The 21,537-nt window shown below is 43.5% G+C and overlaps 1 protein-coding gene across 1 annotated transcript; it reads left to right on the forward strand.

The window, feature by feature from the left end:
* Positions 1 to 1,425: 1,425 nt before the first annotated feature.
* LOC114686895 (tripartite motif-containing protein 30A-like) lies at positions 1,426 to 19,932 on the forward strand. The gene is made up of 8 exons (XM_028861565.2): positions 1,426 to 1,622; positions 10,093 to 10,568; positions 12,008 to 12,103; positions 13,765 to 13,995; positions 17,040 to 17,062; positions 18,299 to 18,399; positions 18,626 to 18,652; positions 18,903 to 19,932. Exons 2-8 carry the CDS (start codon positions 10,149 to 10,151, stop codon positions 19,505 to 19,507), a joined length of 1,503 nt encoding a protein of 500 aa, XP_028717398.1. The 5' UTR covers positions 1,426 to 1,622; positions 10,093 to 10,148; the 3' UTR covers positions 19,508 to 19,932.
* The last annotated feature ends 1,605 nt before the right edge of the window (positions 19,933 to 21,537 follow it).

Genomic DNA, 21,537 nt, shown 5'->3' on the forward strand with positions numbered 1-21,537 from the left:
GGTCAATGCATATAAAGCACCCACTGCACACTCAGAAGATGATGCTTCTGTTCATTAATGGGGAGATGTCCTTAGTCTGGTGTTCCATGTAAAAGTGGGCAGCCGGGAGAAACTAAGATTTGACTTTGTGATGATGCCTTGCTCTTGGATCCTGGAATCTGTAATCAAGTCTACTCTAATATGCTGTAAATATCTAATGCTGAAGATGACCTTTGAGATCCTGACCCTCCTGCTGCCAGCTCCAAGGCAATGTGTCCTGTGGTTGTTTGAATGGGAATGGTCTCCATAGGCTCAGATCTTTGAATGCTTGGTTCCCAGTTGCTGGGACTGTTTGGGACAGATTAGGAGGTGTGGCATTATTGGAGTATATGTGGCCTGAGTGTGAGCTTTGAGATTCAATACATTCTGGGTATTCCCTGTGTCTCTATCTTTGCCTCAGGTTTGTGTCTCAAGTGTGACCTGTCACCTCCTGCACCAGCACCATGCCTCCCAGCCTGATCCCATACTACCTACTGTGGTGGTCATGACCTCTGACCCTTAGAAACTGTAAGCCCTAAATCAAACACTGTCCTTCTATGGTGCCTCAGTCATGGTGTTTTTCATAGCAATCTAAGAGTGAGTAAGACAGACTCCATGCATGTGTCTCCACAGCTGGGTTTGTACAGAACTGAGGATCCACTCCAGGGCTCCAGGAGTGCTGGGCACGCTCCATGCCAACTGAACCTCATTCAGAGCTCTACACATTTTCAACTTCTAATTCAGGGGGAGCTGAAGCATTATCACAGGTCTTAATCCAAATATGATGTCAAATGGGGACTGCCTGGGCAATTAAGGTGAGGGACTCCTGGAGGGGAGGCAATGAGTGGATCAGATCAGCACTTTGAAAAGGACTATGTCTGTTCAGCAGCACAATATATAATCTGAAGGAGACAATGGGGCAGCCAGATAGCTCCCTATGGAGCTTGCTAGTTTACCTGCTGTGGGTGTGGGGAAGTGTTTCTGCATGGCTCTGCACAGGAATTCCCCCACCCCCGCCCCTGCTGTGTGGGAAATCTTGATTGTGAACCGAGTTTCCTTTCTGTTCTCATCCTGTAAGAGTCCAAGTCCAACTCCAGAGGCACACTCTAGTTCTGTTCTTCACCTTGTTTTTCCTTCCCCTGGGGCCACACTTGACACCCAAAGCAAAACCCAGCCAGGATTCAGGAGGAGCCCATGGGAAGGCTTTCTTTCCTTCAGGGGCAGCATTCCAGACGGTCCGGATCTTGTTAGGTGAATCCGATCTGGAAATTCCAGAGAAACTTTTAAAAAGCCAGTTAAGGGTAGGAGAGTTGAGGGTACACGCTCTCCAGCGAGAGCTGATCTGAGGGCTGATCTGAGGGCAACGCCTTCATTAGGTGGAGTCGGGCATGCTCATGCGGAGGCATGTCATTGGTCTGTCCTTCCGTAGTTTCTCTTTCTTTTTCCGCGCTCAAACTAGCTTGCAGTAGGAAATACCTTAAAGTTCTGGATTGGTGCGTCAATTCTCCGTGATTTACAGCCTTCGGGTGTCTGGTGGTTGGTTGAGCAACATTAGGGGACCGAGTTTTGGAGGACTTTTGAAGAAAAACATCGCTTTTGCTTGAGTGAGTTTGTCGTCTAAAAAGGGGGTGGAGAGGGAGGGGCTGCTGGCCTCTGGCCGAAAATGCAAATGGAGGAGCATGAGGAAGGGGCTGCCAGGAAAAAAGGAGTAATTTAAAGGTGGCTTTTACCCAGATCCTGGGTCCTCCTGCCACTTCATATTCTATACTTTTGACTTGTACCTTGTCCGAGAGATCTGGAGCGGGGGATCGAACCCAGAGCTTTTTGTTTGCTAGGCAAGAGCTTTACCACGGAGCTAAACCCCCTACCCTGGAGCTCTGTTTTCTAACACAGTCCCTTTCCCTACAGCTAAGCTGAGTCAGAGCCTCTGCTCTTTAAGGCTTTTTTTGTGTGTGATATGTGATAATATGGCATTTCCTCATACTCTAGAACAGTGGTTCTCAGCCTGTGAGTCGCGACCCCTGTAGGGTGGAGTGAGCCTTTCACAGGGGTCACATATCAGATGTTTACATTACAACTCCTTACAGTAGCAAAATTACAGTTAGAAGTAGAAACAAATATTAGTTTATGGTCGGGGGTCACCCCAACATGAGGAACTGTATTAAAGGGTCACAGGCTTAGGAAGGTTGAGAACCACTGCTCTAGGGACTCCTAGGGCTTCTCTCCGTGTTTAGTAATAGAGGCTGTGGGCCTGTTGTCTAGTCACTGACCTTTTGTTAATGCCCCAAGCCAGGAAATGACTGCTGCTACTTCCTTCTCCTTCAGCCATTTCCTGAAAAGTGAAGTAGTGCTCCACTCAGCCTGAGAGTCCAGCTACACAGAAGGCAAGAGGATCAGAAGTTGAAGGCCTTTATGGGCAACTCAATAAGACTCATTCATATATATATATATATATGACTTATTTATTTATTGTGTAACAGTGTTCTACCTGCATGTATGCCTACAGGCCAGAAGATGGCACCAGATCTCATTATAGATGGTTGTGAGCCACCATGTAGTTGCTGAGAATTGAAGTCAGGACCTGGGGAAGAGCAGCCAGTGTTCTTAACTGCTGAGCTGTCTCTCCAGCCCCTCATAAAATATATCTTAAAATGTTTGTGACTTAGCGCAGTGGTAGGGTGCTCCTCAGGTTTTTGGTTCAGTTCTAAGGTAGGGAGAAGAGCATGATTGAAGATGGGAAAATGAAGGACTAGGTTAATGCTCAGAGGTAATAGCAAGCCATAGCAGAAGTCTGGCAGTGACAGCACATGCCCTTAATGCGAACACATGGCAGGCAGAGTCTGTGTGTTCAAGGATACAGCAAGCATGGAGACACACGCCTTTAATCTCAATACCAACCACAGAAGACCTGGAGGTCTGTATAGACAGGCAGTGATGAAGAGGTCATGTGGTTGGGTTTACAATCAATGAGAAGGCAGAACAGAAAGTCAATAAAAAGATACACCGGAAGTAGGTCTCATTCAGAGGGGAAGGACGGCAGCGGCAGCAGTGAGGGCTAAGAAAGGGTTTTAGTCTCAGCTCTTAGCTACTGCTCTGACCTCTTGTGCTTTTAACTATGCATTTGGCTCTGTGTTTCTTATTTAATAAAACTGTTATATCTACATTAGACTGGTATCAGATGTGGAGTTGGTAAAAATCTTTCCCCATTCTGTAGGCTACTGCTTTTATGCTTTTATTGTCAGTGTCCTTTGCTGTGGGATGTTCTGTATGTCCTGTGGGAGCCCTTCTTGGGTTCTTTGTGGCGTTACCCAGCAGGACCGCATAGAGGATGATTAGGACCATGGGCCTGAGTGCAGGTGTCTGAGATGGTCTGCACTTGGCTGTGCTGGGGGATGGTCTGTATGTCAAGTTGTTCTGATTGATCAATAAATAAAACCTGATCGGCTGTGGCTAGGTAGGAAGGATAGGCGGGACTAACAGAGAGGAGAAATAAAAGGACAGGAAGGCAGAAGGACTGACTGCCAGATGCCGCCATGACCAGCAGCATGTGAAGATGCCGGTAGGCCACCAGCCACGTGGCAAGGTATAAATTTATGGAAATGGACTAATTTAAGCTATAAGCACAGTTAGCAAGAAGCCTGCCACGGCCATACAGTTTGTAAGCAATATAAGTCTCTGTGTTTACTTGGTTGGGTCTGAGCGGCTGTGGGACTGGCGGGTGACAAAGATTTGTCCTGACTGTGGGCAAGGCAGGAAAACTCTAGCAACAGTCCTTTGCCCTACAAAAGCTTTTATTTATTGACAGTGTCCTTTGCCCTACAAAAGCTTTTTAGTTTCATGAGGTCCTATTTGTTAATTGTTTATTTTAGTGCCTGTGCTATCAGTGTTCTATTCAGAAAGTTGTCTCCTGGGCCAGTGCATTCAAAGCTATGCCCCACTTTCTCTTCTATCAGGTTCAGTGTTTCTGTTTTTTTGGGTTTTTTTTTGTTTTGTTTTGTTTTGTTTTTTCAAGACAGGGTCTCTTTGTGTAGCTTTGTGCCTTTCCTAGAACTCGCTTTGTAAACCAGGCCTGCCTCTGCCTCCCGAGTGCTGGGATTAAAGGCATGCACCACCACTGCCCAGCTGTGTTTCTGGTTTTATGTTGAGGTCTTTGATCCACTTGGATTTAAGTTTTGTGCATGGTGATATTTATAGGTCTATTTGCATTCTTCTACACACAGCTGTTCAGTTAGATTAGCACCATTTGTTGAAGATGCTTTCTTTCTTTTTTTTTTCCATTGTATATTTCTGGCTTTTCTTTTTTAAATCAAAAACTAGGTGTCCATAGGTATGTGGTTTATGTCTGGGTCTTCAGTTCAATTCCATTATTCAACATGTCTATTTTTATGCCAATACCATGTGGTTTTTATTGCCATAGCTCTGTAGTACAACTTGAAATCAGGGTTGGTGATGCCTCCAGCAGTTCTATTGTTCGGGATTTGTTTTCCAGATGGATTTGAGAATTGCCCTTTCAAAGTCTGTAAGAGTTGTGTTGAAATTTTCATGGGAATTGGTTGAATCTGTAGATTGGTAAGATTGCCATTTTTTACTATGTTGATCCTACAGATCCATGAGCATGGGAGAGCTTTCCTTCTGATACCTTCTTCAAAGACTTGAAGTTTTATCATACAAGTCTTCCAGTTGCTTGGTTAGAGTTATCCCAAGATATTTTATATTATATGAAGCTATTGTAAAGAGTATTGTTACCCTGATTTCTTTCTCAGTCTGTCTGGCATTTTGTATAGAGCTCTTTTTCATTCCTGAATCTATGATGGTGCTCTGCCCTGCCCTGCTACAGAGTCAGAGCCATAGGTAGCTACATTCCTTCTCCTTAGACTTGAATTGCTATGGTGGGCCTGAGGGTCCCAGGTCATGCTTTGTAGTAATCTCCATCTGTGGTGGTTTGAAAGAAAACGGCCCCCAAAGGGAGTGGCACTATTAGGAGGTGTGGCTTTGTAGGAGTATGTGTGGCCTTGTTGGAGGAAGTATGTCCCTGTGGGGGTGGGCTTTGAGGTCTCCTATGCTCAAGCTATGCTTAGTGCATTAGATGGTTTGCTTCCTATTGCCTGAGGATCAAGATGTAGAACCCTCAGCTCCTCCTCTAGCACCATGTTTGCAGCACCATGTTTGCCTGCATGCCACCGTGCTTCCCACCATGATGATAATGGACTAAACCTCTGAAATTGTAAGCTAACCCCAATTAAATGTTTTCCTTTATGAGAGTTGCCAGAAAAAAAAAAGAAAAAAAATTAAAAAAAAAAAAAAAAGAGTTGCCAGGTCATGGTGTCTTTTCACAGCAACAGAAACCCTAATGAAGCCACCGTCTATCAGCATTTGTTTGTTTGTTTGTTTGTTTTTTGGTTTTTTGAGACAGGGTTTCTCTGTGTAGTTTTGGTGCCTGTCCTGGATCTCACTCTGTAGACCAGACTGGCCTCAAACTGACAGAGATCCACCTGGTTCTGCCTCCCGAGTGCTGGGATTAAAGGCATGCGCCACCACCGCCCGGCCTATCAGAGATCTGCCTGTCATGTGATCAGGATTAAGGGCGTGTGCTACCACTGCCAGACTTCTGCTATGGCTTGCTGTTAGTTCTGACTCCCAGGTGACTATATTTATTAACATACCAATAAAATCACATTTCAGCACAAATAAAATATCACCAGAGTCTAATACCCAAAATATATAAAGAACTCAAGATTATTGGGTATCAGAATCCCAAATAATCCAATTAGAAAATGTGGTACAGATCTAAACAGAGAATTCTCAACAGGGGAATCCCAAATGGCTGAGAAACTCTAAAAGAAATGTTCAACATCCTTAGCCATCAGGGAAATGCAATCAAAAACTGCTTTGAGATTCCATCTTATACCTGTCAGAATGGCTAGAAAGAAAACCACAAGTCAACAGCTCATGCTGGCGAGAATGTAGAGCCAGGAGAACGTTGTACCATTGCCAGTGGGAGTACAAACATTTAGCCACTATGGAAATCAATATGGCAGTTCGTCAGAAAGTTGTGAACTGATCTACCTCAAGACCCAGCTATACTACTCTTGGGCATATACCCAACGAACACTTAATCCTGCCTCGTTGAGGCTTTATTCATAATATCCAGGTGCTGGAAACAACCTAGATGTTGTTCAACAGAAGAATGGATAAAGAAAATGTGGTACACTTACAAAATGTAGTATTATGTAGCTGTTAAAAAATAATGTGAAATTTTCACATAAATGGATTGAACTGGAAAAAAAAATCATCCCAAGTAAGGTCCCAGAAAGCCAAAATATGGTGTGTATTCACTTATAAGTAGATATTAGCTGTTAAGTAAATGATAATCAAACTGCAATGCACAGACACAGAGAGGGTAGGTAAAGAGGAGGGCTCTAGAGGGAAGCTTGGATTTCCCTGGCAAGGGAATATGAAATAGATTTTTGCAGGTGGACTGAGGGCAGGAGTGGGAGGGAACACGTTGTGGGAGAGTCCAGGAAGAGGCAGCTAGAATTGATGTGAAACCTAATGCAGTAGAAACTTCCTGGACTCTATGAGGGTGACCCTAGTGAGGACTCACAGTATTGAGAGTACAGAATCTGAACTGGCCAACTTTTGTAGCTAGACAAGGCTTCCCCTCGTGGACTGGATTGCATTCAGTTCTTGTTGGCCAAGAGGGTCCTGTGGAGATCCCTAAATAACATAGGATGATGCTAGGACAGAGGGTCACTCTCCACAAATAGGCAGCAGGGCCCCATTGCAGAGGACAACATCGACACAGCTCTTTGAATGTAGAGAGGTTGAGCTGGTACCTACATAGATCCTCTACCCCTATGTTCTATTCTCTTTGGCATGAAAAGGTACTCTGTAGGAAAGAGAAACCTGTATACTAACCCAGCCACAAAACCCTCAACCTACAATCTGTTCTTTTTGAAAGATGTGCTGGGGCAATGGTGGTGTAGAACTGTTGTAGAATATTACTTTAAGGTGTGTTACTTTTGTTTATGTTGCATTTGTTTAACTCGGTGAAGCTGTGTTACTGTGCCTGTCTAAAACACCCGATGGTCTAATAAAGAGTTGAATGGTTAATAGCAAGGCAGGAGAGAGGAATAGGTGGGGCTGGCAGGCAGAAAGAATATATAGAAGGAGAAATCTGGGAGAAGGAGGAGGACTTCAGGGCCCAGCAACCCAGCCACCCAGCTACACAGCAAGCCACAGAGTAAGAGGAAGATTTACAGAAGTAAGAGAATGGGGAAAGCCCAGAAGCAAAAGGTAGATGGGATCATTTAAGTTATGAAAAGCTGGCTAGAAACAAGCCAAGCTAAGGCCAGGCATTTGTAAGTAAGAATAAGCCTCTGTGTATGATTTATTTGGGAGCTGGGTGGCACCCCTCCCCAAAAGAGCAAGAAACAAACAACAACATAGAACATGTGGGAGTGGCCAGCCAAAGTCTGATTTAACTTGAGGCCCAAACATGATAGGGAGCACTGGCCTGCACTGCTGGGATGGCTAGGGGACTGGAGACTGGACAGCTAAAAGACCTTGGATCAATGCCTGTTCATTTGTCATCAGAGAGGCTTCCTCCATCAACAGATGGGTACAAGTGCAGAGACGCACAGCCAGACATTATGCGGAAAGAGAGTCTAAATCAGGTCTGCATCAGGTCCCTCCCTTCAGAGATCAGGGAACTCTGAGTAGAAGGAGAGAAAAGATTGTAGGAGTCAGGGAGGTTAAAGACAGTAGGAGAACATGGCCTACAGAATCAACAGGACCCATATAGACTCATGGAGACTGAAGCCTATATGGGGTCTGCATGGGTCAGCACCAGGTCCTTGGCATGTGTGTTATGGCTGTTAGCTTGGTCTTTTTGTGGGACTCCTAATAAGGGTGTATCTCTGATTCTTTTGCTTGCTCTTGAGACTCTTTTCCTCCTATTGAGTTGCTTTGTCCAGCTTCATTATGAGGGCTTTTGCATTGTCGTCTTATTCTTGTTTTGTTGTGTTTGGCCGTTGTCTCTTGAAGACCTGCTCTTTTCTGAAGTGGAAACAGAGGGGGAGAGGATCTGAGGGAGAAGGGAGGTGGGAGGGAGCTGGCAGGAGTTCACAGAAGGGAAACTGTGGTCTGGATGTATTGTATGAGGGAAGAATCTATTTTCAATTAAAAAAAATAGAAGAAAAATAAAACAAGAAAGAAAGAAAAAGATCTCTAGAGGCTCAGCCTTGGGTAGCAGAGCATGTTGGCAGCTTGGACTTCAGGGGGGAGAAAAAGCTTAGAATAGTACACATTATGTTTTGACTCTGCCCACTAAAATTCATAGTAAATTTAGTCCTCAAAATTAAAAGTTGAGGCCTCTAGCCCTCCTGAGAGGACTCTTGTGACTGTTGTAGGAATAACTACTCCTGTATGGGTTTGATTCCTGGTGAAAGTGTGAGTTTGGCTTCGTATGGGTTTGATTCCTGGTGAAAGTGTGAGTTTGGCTTCCTCACCTTAAACACCCTTGGTTGCACATATCTCCTCTTTCCCATCATGAAGTGATACAGCAAGATGATCTCTGCAGCTGAGTGTTTGAAGCCAGTTCAGCCTCTTTAGTGAGTTCCAGGCCAACAGGGCTACATAGTGAGATTCTGTCCTTTAAAAAAAATGCATATACAAAAGTAAACAAAAACAAGAAAATGAAGGACTCATATCTGGTGAGCCCTTCAGTCTTAGACCTGTAAGAAACAAATCTTTATTCTTTATAAATTACCAAGTTTCACGTAATCTGTTATAGCAGTGGAGACAAAAGCAGTGAAAGGCTGTGCTAGCCCCTTATGGAGTGGACAGTGCACAACAGCAGTGAGGACCTCAGATGGGGCTCTGACCCCAAGAGATCTGGAACAGTGTGGTTGGCAGTGCCATGCAGTGGAAGATAGGGTGGCAGAGTCCTCAGCTCTCAGGAGGTGGGATGCTGAACAGAGGTGGTGGCTCCTGGGGGAAGACGGCAATCTCAGTGGCTCAGGGGGAATTTCCAGGGGCAAATGATAGTTCTGAAGACATAGGGTTCCAAGACACTTCAGCATAGAAGCCAGGATGCCATGGCTTAACCAGGGCTCTTTTTTCATGAGAGGTGGGCACTGTGTCAGGTGGGCACTGGGAGAGACAGCTTCATGACTCAGTCAAATTCTGTTTGCTGGGATGGCAGGGTACTCTTACTGGTAATTAGCATTGGTGGTTTTGCCTTAATTTTAGGAAAGACCTCCGAGTTAGTTACCTGTTTCAGAATCTGAGGCCTAATCAGTAATTTGAGAAGTGTCACATATTCTGTCTTTTAGAGGCTTATGCGATACCAGACACCCTCCAGCTGTCTGCATACCAGCCACACTGGCAGTTCAGAATCAAAGAAGATGCCTAAACTTCTGTGGCAAGATGTTCACGCATGCCATTTCTCTCTCTCTCTCTCTCTCTCTCTCTCTCTCTCTCTCTCTCTCTCTCTCTCTCTCTCTCTCTCCTCTCCTCTCCCTCTCTCTCCCTCTCCCTCTCTCTCCCCCTCTCCCTCTCCCTTCTCTCTCTCTCTCTCTCTCTCTCTCTCTCTCTCTCTCTCTCTCTCATCTTTTGAAACAGGGTTTCTCTGTGTAGCTTTGGAGCCTGTCCTGGAACTTGCTCTGTAGACTAGACTGGCCTCGAACTCACAGAGACCCATCTGCCTCTGCCTCCTGAGTGCTGGGATTAAAGGCGTGCGCCACCACCGCCCGGCTATTTCTGATTTTAATTATTTGTTATTTTGATTTTGTTTGTGCAGTGATTGGGCCTGTGCATTCTAGGCCAATGCTCTATATTGGAACTTTTTCCTTGGCCCTTGTTCTAAGAATTCAGTTTAGGATATGAAACATAAGGAAATATTTAGATGCATGTTGCTTCTGCATGGTTATCTTAGTTGCTTGTATTGTGTCTCTCCCCTGGCTTCTTTGCCTTGTACTGTTGTGGTCATGGCCCATCCTTGATCTCTGCACAGTGTTCATTCTGTTCCTCCCCTTCTTACTTGGCCTTCTTTTTGTCTTCTAAATCATGCAGGCACCTGAGCAGGGGTGTCAGAAGTCAGGACAGGCAGACACAGGATCACAGCAACTATGGCTTCAGAATTCTTGATGAATGTAAAGGAGGAGGTGACCTGTCCTATCTGTCTGGACCTCATGGTGGAACCTGTGAGTGCTGATTGTGGTCACAGCTTCTGCCGAACCTGCATCACACTGAACTGTGAGTCTATTAAAGGCAAAGAGGGAGAGTTCACCTGCCCTGTGTGCCGAGTGAGTTACCTGTTTGGGAATCTGAGGCCTAATCGACATTTGGCCAACATAGTGGAGAGGCTCAAGGGGTTCAAGTCCAGCCCAGAGGGGGAGCAGAAGATGAATGTCTGTGCAAGGCATGGAGAGAAACTGCAGCTCTTCTGTGAGAAGGACAAGGTGGCCATCTGCTGGCTTTGTGAGCGGTCTCAGGAGCACCGTGGTCACCAAACAGCTCTCATTGAAGAGGTGGCCCAAGAGTACAAGGTAAGAAGTGGGAGGGTGTGGGAAACAGAACAAGAAACAGTACCTGCCGTGAAATCTCTACTGCTTGGAACCCTTCGGTTACTTGATCATCATGGAATAGAGGCCTGGGATTTCCTTCCATCCTGTTGCCTTCTGAGGCCTGAAAGAATAGGTCTATCCACTGAGCTTAATCATAAGAGAATCTACCTGGGCTCAAACTCTAGAACTAGAGCAAATGTTTTTACACCTTGTTGTATACTGTTGAGATTTTATGTCCAAGAAAAGCTCTGATTATTCTTTAGCTGTCACAGTAAATGAGATGAGGGTTGGAGAGATGGCTGAATAGCTTGTTGCTAAGCATAATGACCTGAGTTCAAACCCAGAAACCACATAACTCAAGGCGATAACTGATTCCTGCAAGTTGTTCTCTGACCTCTACATACCTGGGGTGACGTGAGTGTGGGTATACACAAGCACATACACACCGGTGCATTCACATACAAAATCAATTAGTTAATTAAAAAGACTAAATGAGGTGAGTCGTTACACCGAATTTCCTCTTTCCTTGCTATCAGCTTCCTCTTTTTTTTTTTACATATTAGTGTAAAAAAAAAATCAGTTTAACCAGGTGTGATAGCAGATGCCTGTAACCTCAACATTTCTGAGGCAAGAGGAACAAGGATTCTTTACATAATGAGACCACCGTATTATTAGTTTGTTTGTTTGCTTGTTTTTCTCTGTGCAGTCCTGACTGTCCTGGAACTTTCTCTGTAGATCAGGCTGGTCTTAAACCCAGGGATCCGCCTGCCTCTGTCTCCTGAGTGCTGTTATTAAAGGCATTTGCCACCATGCCTGGCTTGGGACCACCTTTTTAAAAGAGGTTGAGAGGATAGGGAATCTTTTTGAGTTGATGATGACCTTATTCCTTTCTTCCAACTACTAGATTTTAGTTGCCATTCTCTCTGTTTCTGTAAATTCTGCTGAGATCAACTTGATTTTGTCCATTTGCCTTCTTTTTAGTGTTTACTATCTATTTGTTCATAATAGATAAAAAACCATACGTGTAGCTGGGCGGTGGTGGCGCACGCCTTTAATCCTAGCACTCTGGAGGAGGAGGCAGTCAGTGAGTTTGAGGCCAGCCTGGTCTACAAAGCGAGTTCCAGGACAGCCAGGATTGTTCCACAGAGAAATTCTGTCTTGAAAAAGCAAAAAAACAAAACAAAAACCAACCAAAAAAAAAAAAAAAAAAAAAAAAACCCAACAACAACAACAACAAAAACCCCAAAACTATATGTATGTATGTGTATATGTGTTATGTACATCATTCTTAACACATTCTTTTAAAGAACCGTAGCAGTCTTAGGCTTCCTGTCTTTCCAGAAGGGTTTCTTGGTATTCTGTTAGAAACAACTGTCCTACTAAGCACACAGCTTGACTCTGCTACAATTCCTCTCCCACAGGGGAAGCTCCAGGCAGCTCTGCAAAAGCTGATGGCAGACAAGAAAGAATTGGAGAACTGGAAAGATGACCTTCAAAAGGAGAGAACTTTCTGGGAGGCAAGTGGGGATGCTTCCTAAAGAGTTCGGCGGATGCCTGGGAGGGACCTGGGCAAGAAGCTCCCTGGCTCTTCATTCCCTGATAGTTGATGAGGACAAGAGGCCTTGATTAGCCCTCTCTACCTGTTCCCTTGGAGCTGGGGCTGCACACTGAGAGCATCACAGCTGAGCCTGGCTGTGTGAGGAGCTGACACCATGGAGGGGGTCTGGTGAGAGTGGGCACTGAGTCCCGGATCTCACTCCTGTGGTGCTATCTGCAGCTATGACTGCTGGGGAAGATGCTTGGGAATGGCTGGATCATGAATATGTACTTGGCATTCAGCTTCCGCAGGAAGTTAAAGAGCAGAATGAGATGCAGGTGTGGTGGCACATGCCTTTAATCCTAGCATTTGGGAGGCAGAAGGAGACAGATCTCTGAGTTCAAGGCCAGTCTGGTGAACATCAAAAGTTTCAAGGCAACTAGGACTATCGGGTGAGAATCCCTCTCTCCCCAATTAAACAAAGAAACAAAATAAGAAACCTAGGATGGGTAGAAAAATGGCTCAGTGGTTAAGAGTACTTTTTGCTCTTCCAGAGGACCTGAATTTGGTTCCCTACACCCACATGGTGGATCATAAGCATCCATAACTAGTTCTGAGGACATCCAATCCTCTCTTCTGGCTTCTTGTGGGCACCTGGCACACATGTGATGCAGGCAGGTAAAACACACACTAACAAAATAAATAAACAAAATAAACATATATATAAATAAAAATAAATGCTTTTTTAAAGTCCTTTTTAAAATTTTTTTTAAAGATTTGTTTATTTTTACTTGATGTGTATGAGTGTTTGCCAGCATATGTGTGTCTGGCTCCTATGGAGGTCAGAAGAGGGCATCAGATCTCTTAGAACTACAGTTATAGGTGGTTGTGAATAGGTGTGGTTGCTAGGAATTGAGCCCTGGTCCTCCAGAAGAGCAGCCAGTGCTCTTAACCACTGAGCTGTCTCTCCAACCCTAAAGTCTTTTAAAAAAGTGGAATGAGGATTATTACAGGCAGGAACAAGCATCTCGGACAGCTGTGTGAAAGCTGAATCATAGCCTGGTGTATCGTTTTGGTTTAGGTGGTCTTGGTAAAGATGACCTGAGGTCTTTGTGTTGGAATAATTAACAGACACTAAAAGGTTATACATGCTTCCCTAAGACTCCCTTCCTTTTCTGAATCTCTATTCCTCATAAAAACTCACCCACAAAGCCTGGAGGTGGTGACTTATGCCTTTAATCCAAGCACTCAGAAGACAGAGGCAGATGGATCTCTGAGTTTGGGTCTCAGCCTGGTCTACACAGTGAGTTCCTGGACATCCTGGACTATACAGAGAAACCCTGTCTAGGAAAACAAACAAACAAACAAACAAACAAATAAACAAAAAACTTCCCACATAGCACATTTGACAGACTGAATAATTCTCCCATTTCTTTCTTTCTTTCTTTTTTCTTTTTTTGTTTTGTTTTGTTTTTTGAGACAGAGTTTCTCTGTGTAGCCTTGGCTGTCTTGGAACTCACTCTGTAGACCAGGCTGGCCTCCAACTCACAGAAATTCACCTGCCTCTGCCTCCTGAGTGCTGGAATAAAAGGCATGTACCACCACCAACCGGCTTAATTCTCCTGTTTCTTATCTCTGAAGAATCAAATACAGAAAGATGTAGAAAATGTTCAGATGGAGTTTAGAAGACTGGGAGACATCCTGGACTCTGAGGAGAAGAATGAGGTGCAGAAGCTGATGCAAGAGAAGAAAGACATTATGAACAGCCTGGCAGAGTCTGAAAATAAGCATGCCCAGCAAAGCAAGTTGCTAGGAGACCTCATCTCAGATGTGGAGCATCACTTGCAGTGCTCAACCATGGAAATGCTGCAGGTAAGACTGCAGGAGGTCCCAGCATCTGAGAGTCAGGAGACCTGGAAGCCATTTCCCTCCCTCTGTGCTGCTGTGACCTTCCTGGTGAGGACACTAGGGCTCTCTGGGCCTTCCCTGAACTCTGTCCTGTACCAGTTTCAGAGACTGGGAATCATTGCGTGTATGGATGGCAAGGAGTGGAATTCTATTTTTATTAGTTTATCAAGTGCAGCACAAAAGATAAACTCTGGGGAGGAGATCTGTTGGATTCGTGGGCATTTATGGCACCAGCTCTTTACAGAGCTGTGTGTGGTTCAAGTATTTTTATCAACTCCAGCTAGTCACTGGTAAACAAGGAACTTCCAGTTACGAGAGATGTTTATGTTGTCCACCATAGGATGAGGTGAAGCTTCCCCCATCTGCAGTAGCTGAGCAATTAAGAGCACTGGCTGCTCTTCCAGAGTGCCTGGGTTCAGTTCCCAGCACCCACATTATAGTTCAAGACTGCCTGTAATTCTAGTTCAAGAGTTACACTCTTCCGACCTCCACAGGTACCAGGCATGCTAGTGCTATGCAGAGGTATGTGCAGGCAAATGTCTATACATATGAAATAATAATAAAAGTTAAAAATAATGAACTGATATTACTTTAAAAAGTATTTCAACTAATCAAGCAACTGCACATTGTGAGTTTTTTTTTTGTTTTGCTATTTAAAGAAGTGTAAAATTGTATATTATTTTATATCACATTTATTTAGGTCATTTATACTTAATAAAAATATTTTATGTACCAGGTAGTGGTGGTCACACCTTTAATCCCAGAACTCGGGAGGTAGAGACAGGTGGATGTTGTGAGTTCAAGGCCAGCCTGGTCTACAGAGCAAGTTCCAGGATAGCCAGGGCTTCGCAGAGAAACCCTGTCTCACAAAAACGTGTGTGTGTGTGTGTGTGTGTGTGTGTGTGTGTGTGTGTGTATTTATGTGCCAGTGTATAGGTCAGAAGACAACTTTGGAAAGATGGTTTTCTCCTTCCACCTTTCCATGGCTTCAGGGATTGAATTGAAGTCCATCTGCTTGTATGGTGAAAACCTTTACCCACTGAGCCATCTTGCCAGCCCAGAGTTAGCTTCCTATGTCATATTCTGGTTTTATATGTCTCCATGGGAATGTATTTCTTCCATCTAAGTTGTAAAATTTATAGGCAATGTTGGTTGTAGGAAGTCCTCACCATCTTTTCAATTTCTCACTTTCCTGTTGTGTTCATTTTAATTCATTTTAAAAAAAAATGTATAGATCACATGGTATTTTGCAATATGCATACATTATGAAATACCTACATGGTGCTGGTTCACATATGCATCACCTCACATTGTTACTCTGCTTTTTTTGTGATGGCAACAGTTTGAGTCTTTTCGTAATTTGAAGAATATATTATTTACTATACCCACTCACCGTGCTTACTTTACAATACTAGAAATTTATCTTTTGAGCAATATCTATCCCACTTTCCCCCACCCAACTTCTGTCTACTCCCATTCTAGTCTCCTATGAGATCAGTTTTTGTACCTTCCATGTGGTCACATGATCTCATGCAGTATTTATTTAGTTGAACCTGGCTTGTTTCGTGTGACCTAGACTCTGTAGGTTCATCCATGTTACCACAAATGGTAGTACTTCCTCGCTTATAAGAGCTGTCTCGTAATCTATTATGTACGTGTACCGCATTATTTTTGTCTGTTGATTGCTGCTGAGGTTGAGTCCATCTGTCAGCTATTGCAATAATGCTTCAGGAGACAGAAGTGTGCCAATGACTCTAGGATGGTATGTTTTAACTCCAGAATTTAGCTGTAATTGAAATGATTAGTTTTCTTGTGATTTTTTTAAAACCATTTTGTATAGCTTTCTTAGTTTATGTACATTTACTGTAGCCAGCTTTGCTGGCAGACGTGTGTATTCTTCACCCTTTGGAGACAGAGCAAGAGAACTGTCACAAATTCCAGCCAGTGTGACCTTCATAGTGAGTTCTGTAACTCCAGTTCCAGGAGATCTGATACTTCTGACCTGCATGGGCACTAGGCAAACATACATGTGGTGCACAGACAAAACACACATAAAATAAAATATAGAAGAAACTTAAAAAGAAGTTAAAACAGGAGAAGTAATAATGAGAGAAAGAAAAAAAGTGGAATAAGAAGGGAAGCCTATGAGATGTGGGTGAAAAGTCTTGCAAAGAATGTGATCAAGTAGACTGTGTGGCGAAGGAAGCATCTCAAAGCCTAACTGAGCAAATCACAGATAAAAGCCAAACCGCAGTGAGGTGTGTGCAAGAGTGGAGTATATAATGATAGAAAAATAAGTAAAAAGAACACTGTTGACGTGAATTGTGCTGAACTGAAAGATGAGCATCTCAGATCCCTTTGACTCCATCTTTTTTTTTTCTTTTTCTTTTTCTTTTTTTTCTTTTGGTTTTTGGAGACAGGGTTTCTCTGTGTAGCTTTGCACCTTTCCTAGAACTCACTTGGTAGCCCAGGCTGGCCTCGAACTCACAAAGATTCGCCTGGCTCTGCCTCCCGAGTGCTGGGATTAAAGGCGTGTGCCACCACTGCCTGGCTCCCTTTGACTCTAAAAGGTTCTACTTGGTGCTGTGTAGATCTCTGCAACCCACATGTTCCCTGTGTTCTGGTGTGTGAGGAAGGATAGGTTCTGAGTCCTTTCCAAGTGGTTCCTTCAGACCCCTGCACCCCACCGTGATGTCTTCTGGTCTTGTGGGTCCAGTGTATGTGAGGAGCAGCACTTCCTGGTGCTGCTGATTGCTTTGCCTCAGGCAGCTTCATTTTTCCAGCACATGTGCACTCTGGCAGTGGACTTGGCTCTGGGAGTCCATTTGTGGGGAAGCTGCCTGCTTCCCTACAGTGATCTCTGCTGCCTTAATCAGCTCATTTACAAACTACCACTTGCAGGAAATGGCTCCTTGTGTGTTATCATGACTGTTTTCTTTCAGTTTCAGTTGCAAGGGTTCTCATCTTAATGAGTAGTCTTAACTCCTATTTTTTCTGTTCCTATCTAGGGTGTGGATGGCATCATAAAATGGTATGTATGGCTGCCAATGGCAGTTTTTCTGTGTGGTAAGAATGCCTTAGTTTTCAAGCAAAATATAATTTCTCCCAGGTTGGGGCAATTTACATGTAGTATTGAATTTCTGATAAACAAACAAACAAAAAAAAAAAAAAAAAAAAAAACACAAAAACAGGGACTGAGTGTTTTGCCACTATTGAGAATAGATTAGAGTCTATGATAGAGAAATGGGTTGTGGGGAAGTATTCGGCTCAGTAGTGGGATTTGAGATAAAAAGAATAGGGTACTCTTAACTCCATTGTAATTTCAGCATTTTACTCATCTAATGTACCTGCATGTGGCTCTGGATCTGGATTTAACAGGTGCTTGGTTTGTGGTAGATGGCATGTGTCTTCTATGTCTGCAAACTACACACACTTGTCCATTGGGAAAATTCCTGTATGTTCACATTATTTTCTCCTGAGACTAGAAGACATCCAGTCTTTATGGAAGTATTTAGATTTACAAAAAATAGTCTTGAATCTCTTCACAAAGCACTTTGATACGGGTGTGACCAACTGATCCATTTCCATCCCATACTCTCCAGTGGAAAGAGGATCTCCTTGGGTTTAGCTAGCACACTCACATGGCCACATCAAGGAATTTCCTAAGACACTGGGATCATATTAATATTAGTTTGATGTCCTCATCTTCTCCAATTGTTCATAATTTTTCCACAAGAGCCTGAAAAATCAGATATTATCTTTGAGTCTCTGTGTTAGCTAAAGGTGTTGATGACATTGGACTTTTCCAGGTGTATTTCCCACACTTTGCCTTGAGCACCCAGGTATGGGTTCTGTACCCTACTGTTTGATCCTTTCTCAAGAACCCACATTCATGAAAATATTTTTCCACACATTTTTCCCCAAGTACCTTAGTTTTGGTTTGTTTTAAGATTTATTATTTTATCGTCTCTTGTGAGTTCAAGGAGACAGAGTGGCAGAAAATAATTTTAGAAAGCAAGAACCATGATTCTGAGAACGTAAGTTCTTCCCAACATCACACTGAAAGTAAGTTGGAGAGCACATGATTGTATTTTTCAAATCCCCAGATGGCAGGCTACTCTTTTCAGCATCCTTAAGAGAGCTCAAGTACATCTGTTTTGAAATGAGAGGAAGTCAGTGGTGGTTGGGGGTCATTAAGAGAGACTAGAGGTCAGTGGTGGTTGGGGGTCATGAAGAGGGACTCGAGGTCGATTGTTTTCATCCCCAGGAGTCACAGTTTCTCACTCACGAAGTCCAAAACCATCCCCAAGGAAGGAAGAAGAGTGTTCAGAGCCCCTGACCTACGAGGCATGCTGCAGGTGCTGCAAGGTGAGGAGACGTATGTCACATGACTTGCCTCTGGGAGTCTAGTGCTTCCTAGATACAGACGAGGAAGAGTAGATACCATGGGCTGATGATTTGACCATCTCTGATGGGAAATGACCATTCATCTTTGACCCTATTATGGTTTTCAACTCTTCCCCTGATCTGGAGAAGAAATGGATTTTAGAGTACCTTTGCTTGCATTTAATATTGTGAATTTTTATCCTTTCAGAGCTCATAGAGGCCCAACGCTACTGGGGTAAGGAGAAAACACAGCGCCATAAGCCACCCCCTTTCTCACTGTCTTGCAGAGCTTGTGTTTCTGTGAGGCCTCATGTTGCTTCTCCCAGAATATGTTGTATGCTTCTGCAATGTTCTGCCTCTCCTGTGACTTCTACACCAAGTTCCTTCCAGTTCCTCCACATTTTCTTCTTAAACTTCTATTCTTAACATCACAAATAAGGCTGTGTCCTGTCCTCATGACACTCACTGCTGTCATTTTTGTGCAGTTCAAGTGACACTGGTCAAGAACAACAATCCAAACATTGCCATTACCGAGGACAAGAGACAAATAAGATATGAAGACCGTCAAGCAAGAAATTTTGCACCCGGGGGTGAGAGCTGTCATGAAGGTGTCCTGGGCTACCCAGCTATCCAGTCAGGAAAACATTATTGGGAAGTAGATGTGTCTGGAAAAGGTGCCTGGGTTCTGGGATTAAGTGATGGAAGCTACCTCTTCAATCCGATATTTCGTTCAAATGCTGAAAGACACCTAGATCCCTTATTCCGCTTGGGTATTAGTAATGATTCACGTTATCAACCTAGATATGGCTTCTGGGTTATAGGGCTGTGGAATAAGTGCGTGTATAATGCCTTTGAGGAGTGTGCTTTCACAGGCAAGCCCAGTGTCTTGACTCTATCTCTGATGGTTCCTCCCTGTCGTGTTGGCATTTTCCTTGACTATGCAGCTGGCACCCTCTCATTTTACAATATTTCCCACCATGGGACTCTCATCTATAGATTCTGTGCAAATTCCTTTCCTGATAGGGTTTTCCCATATTTTAATCCTATGGGATGTTCAGAGCCAATGACAGTGTGCTGGTCAGACTCTTAACCCTTCATCTGTTTCTGTGCAGGGCTTCTGGCTCTGGTGTGTATCTCATATGCCTGGACTCCTGGACACCATTTTACCCTTTATTTTATATATATACCTATAGATATATTTTTTTTCTGTCTCTAGTCTTTCTCTGTGAACATCTTTCACTGGTAAATAGGATATATTCATTTCTTTGGGCATATTCTCCAGATCCTTGTTTTGTTTTTGTTTTTGTTGAGAATAGTAAATCATGTCCCATATGTTACAGGACAAATATTTGAGTCCTCACTGTGTAAGATATCTCTGCTGCCAAGTTCTTCTTTTGTTCTCTATGCCCAAGATGGATCCCAAGCGCTGCACCACTGAGCCACTTCCCTCTGTTTTGTCTGTATAACCCCATTCTGCTCATCAATGGAAGAAGATTAAAGAAAGCTCTTTAACAACTTGTCCATTCATTTTGAGAATTCTGTGTAGGAGTCCATGGTTAAAAAAATGCACCCTTGCGGGCCAGTAATGGTGCACACCTTTAATCCCAGCACTTGGGAGACAGAGGATCTCTGTAAGTTCGAGGAGGCCAGCCTGGTCTACAGAGCTTGTTCCAGGACAGCTAAGGCTACACAGTGAAACCCTGTCTTGAAAAACAAAAACAACAAAAAAGAAGTGTACCCTTAGCAGTAGGCCGTTTTCTCCCTGATGCTTCTTCATCAAGGAATTAAGGAGAGAACATCACAAATGATACACACTGAAGTAGATGGTGTGCTCACTTAGGCAGCAAGTCTACCAAAAGTAGAATGGTAACAGATAAAATTAATACGACCCCTGCCCAAGGACGACACACAAATTCATGCTGTTCCTTTTGTTTGTTTTTGTTTTTTGTTTTTCGAAACATGGTTTTTCTGTATAGCTCTGCTTGTCTTGGAACTCTCCTTGTAGATCAGGCTGGCCTCGAACTCAGAGAGATCTGTCTGCCTCTGCCTCCCAAGTGCTGGGATTAAAGCCATGTGACACAACTGCCTGGCACATGTTCCATATTTTTGAAGAACATTAATGTCCTGAAACAGACACACACACACACACACACACACACACACACACACACACAGAGCACGACAGAGAGAGATTGAGAGAGAGAGTAGACCATGTGTATCCAGAGGACTTAAGTTCGAGTCCTGGTTCTAAACATGCCAGCAGTCCCAGCATGAATAACACACTTAACAGATGTGCTTATTCTTTTATATATAATTTTGGTGTAAATATTGCAGGTGCCTCAAGCCAGTGTAAGAAAATAAATATGAAGCTGGCAATATAGTTGAGTGGGTAATAGACCTTGTCCCCAAGCCTGGGCACCTGAATTTGATCCCCTGAACCCATACTCCTACCACCTGTCTTCTGAATTCCATACACATGCTGTGGCAGATAGAGACCCAGACACAGACATAAACACAAAATAAGCAAATACAATTTTTTAATAAAAAGAAACTCGGTAAGTATAGAGCATCCACTGAAGTACCTCAGTGTTTACTCTGTTAATTACCATAAGATATACACTGTATTGTAGTGTCCCGTGAAGCCAAGGAAAATGGGGAACACGGATTGCTTTCACCAAGTCTTGATTCCTAGTCCCTAGATAACTACTATCATGGCCTGATCACTCTAGGTTTCTCGTGGCTATTGTATGCTTCTTTTTTTTTTTCACACTTAAGGGTAATTTTTGTGTTGTAATATATTGGTCCTTATCGAGTACTAAATTTTGTGATATTCAGGTTTTTAGTAATAATGACAACACTGGCAAATTTATCTTTCACTGTATAATAAAACATAAACAACAGAGTATTACTAGGGACTTGCCTTGTCTCAGCAGTCCAGTATGGTGTCTTATTCCATTTGGGGGAGGGGGCACGGTCCTTATCACTGTTACTAAAATAAATGATTATTAAGATGTGTATCAGAACTTTGTGTGGTAGCACATCTGTGCCATCCCTGCACCTGGGGGGTTATGGCAGGAGGATTGCTATGCATTTGAAGGCAAGTTCATACAGAGTAAGACT

This window comes from Peromyscus leucopus, chromosome 1, assembly GCF_004664715.2.
Source record: "Peromyscus leucopus breed LL Stock chromosome 1, UCI_PerLeu_2.1, whole genome shotgun sequence".
Taxonomy (NCBI): domain Eukaryota; kingdom Metazoa; phylum Chordata; class Mammalia; order Rodentia; family Cricetidae; genus Peromyscus; species Peromyscus leucopus.

Excerpts from the sequence above, each read along its gene's own strand:
- LOC114686895 (XM_028861565.2), top strand. The coding sequence starts at position 10,149 with ATGGCTTCAGAATTCTTGATGAATGTAAAGGAGGAGGTGACCTGTCCT. Across the intron at positions 13,996-17,039 it reads CAACCATGGAAATGCTGCAG|GGTGTGGATGGCATCATAAA; the intron begins GTAAGACTGCAG and ends GTTCCTATCTAG. Across the intron at positions 18,400-18,625 it reads CATGCTGCAGGTGCTGCAAG|AGCTCATAGAGGCCCAACGC; the intron begins GTGAGGAGACGT and ends TTATCCTTTCAG.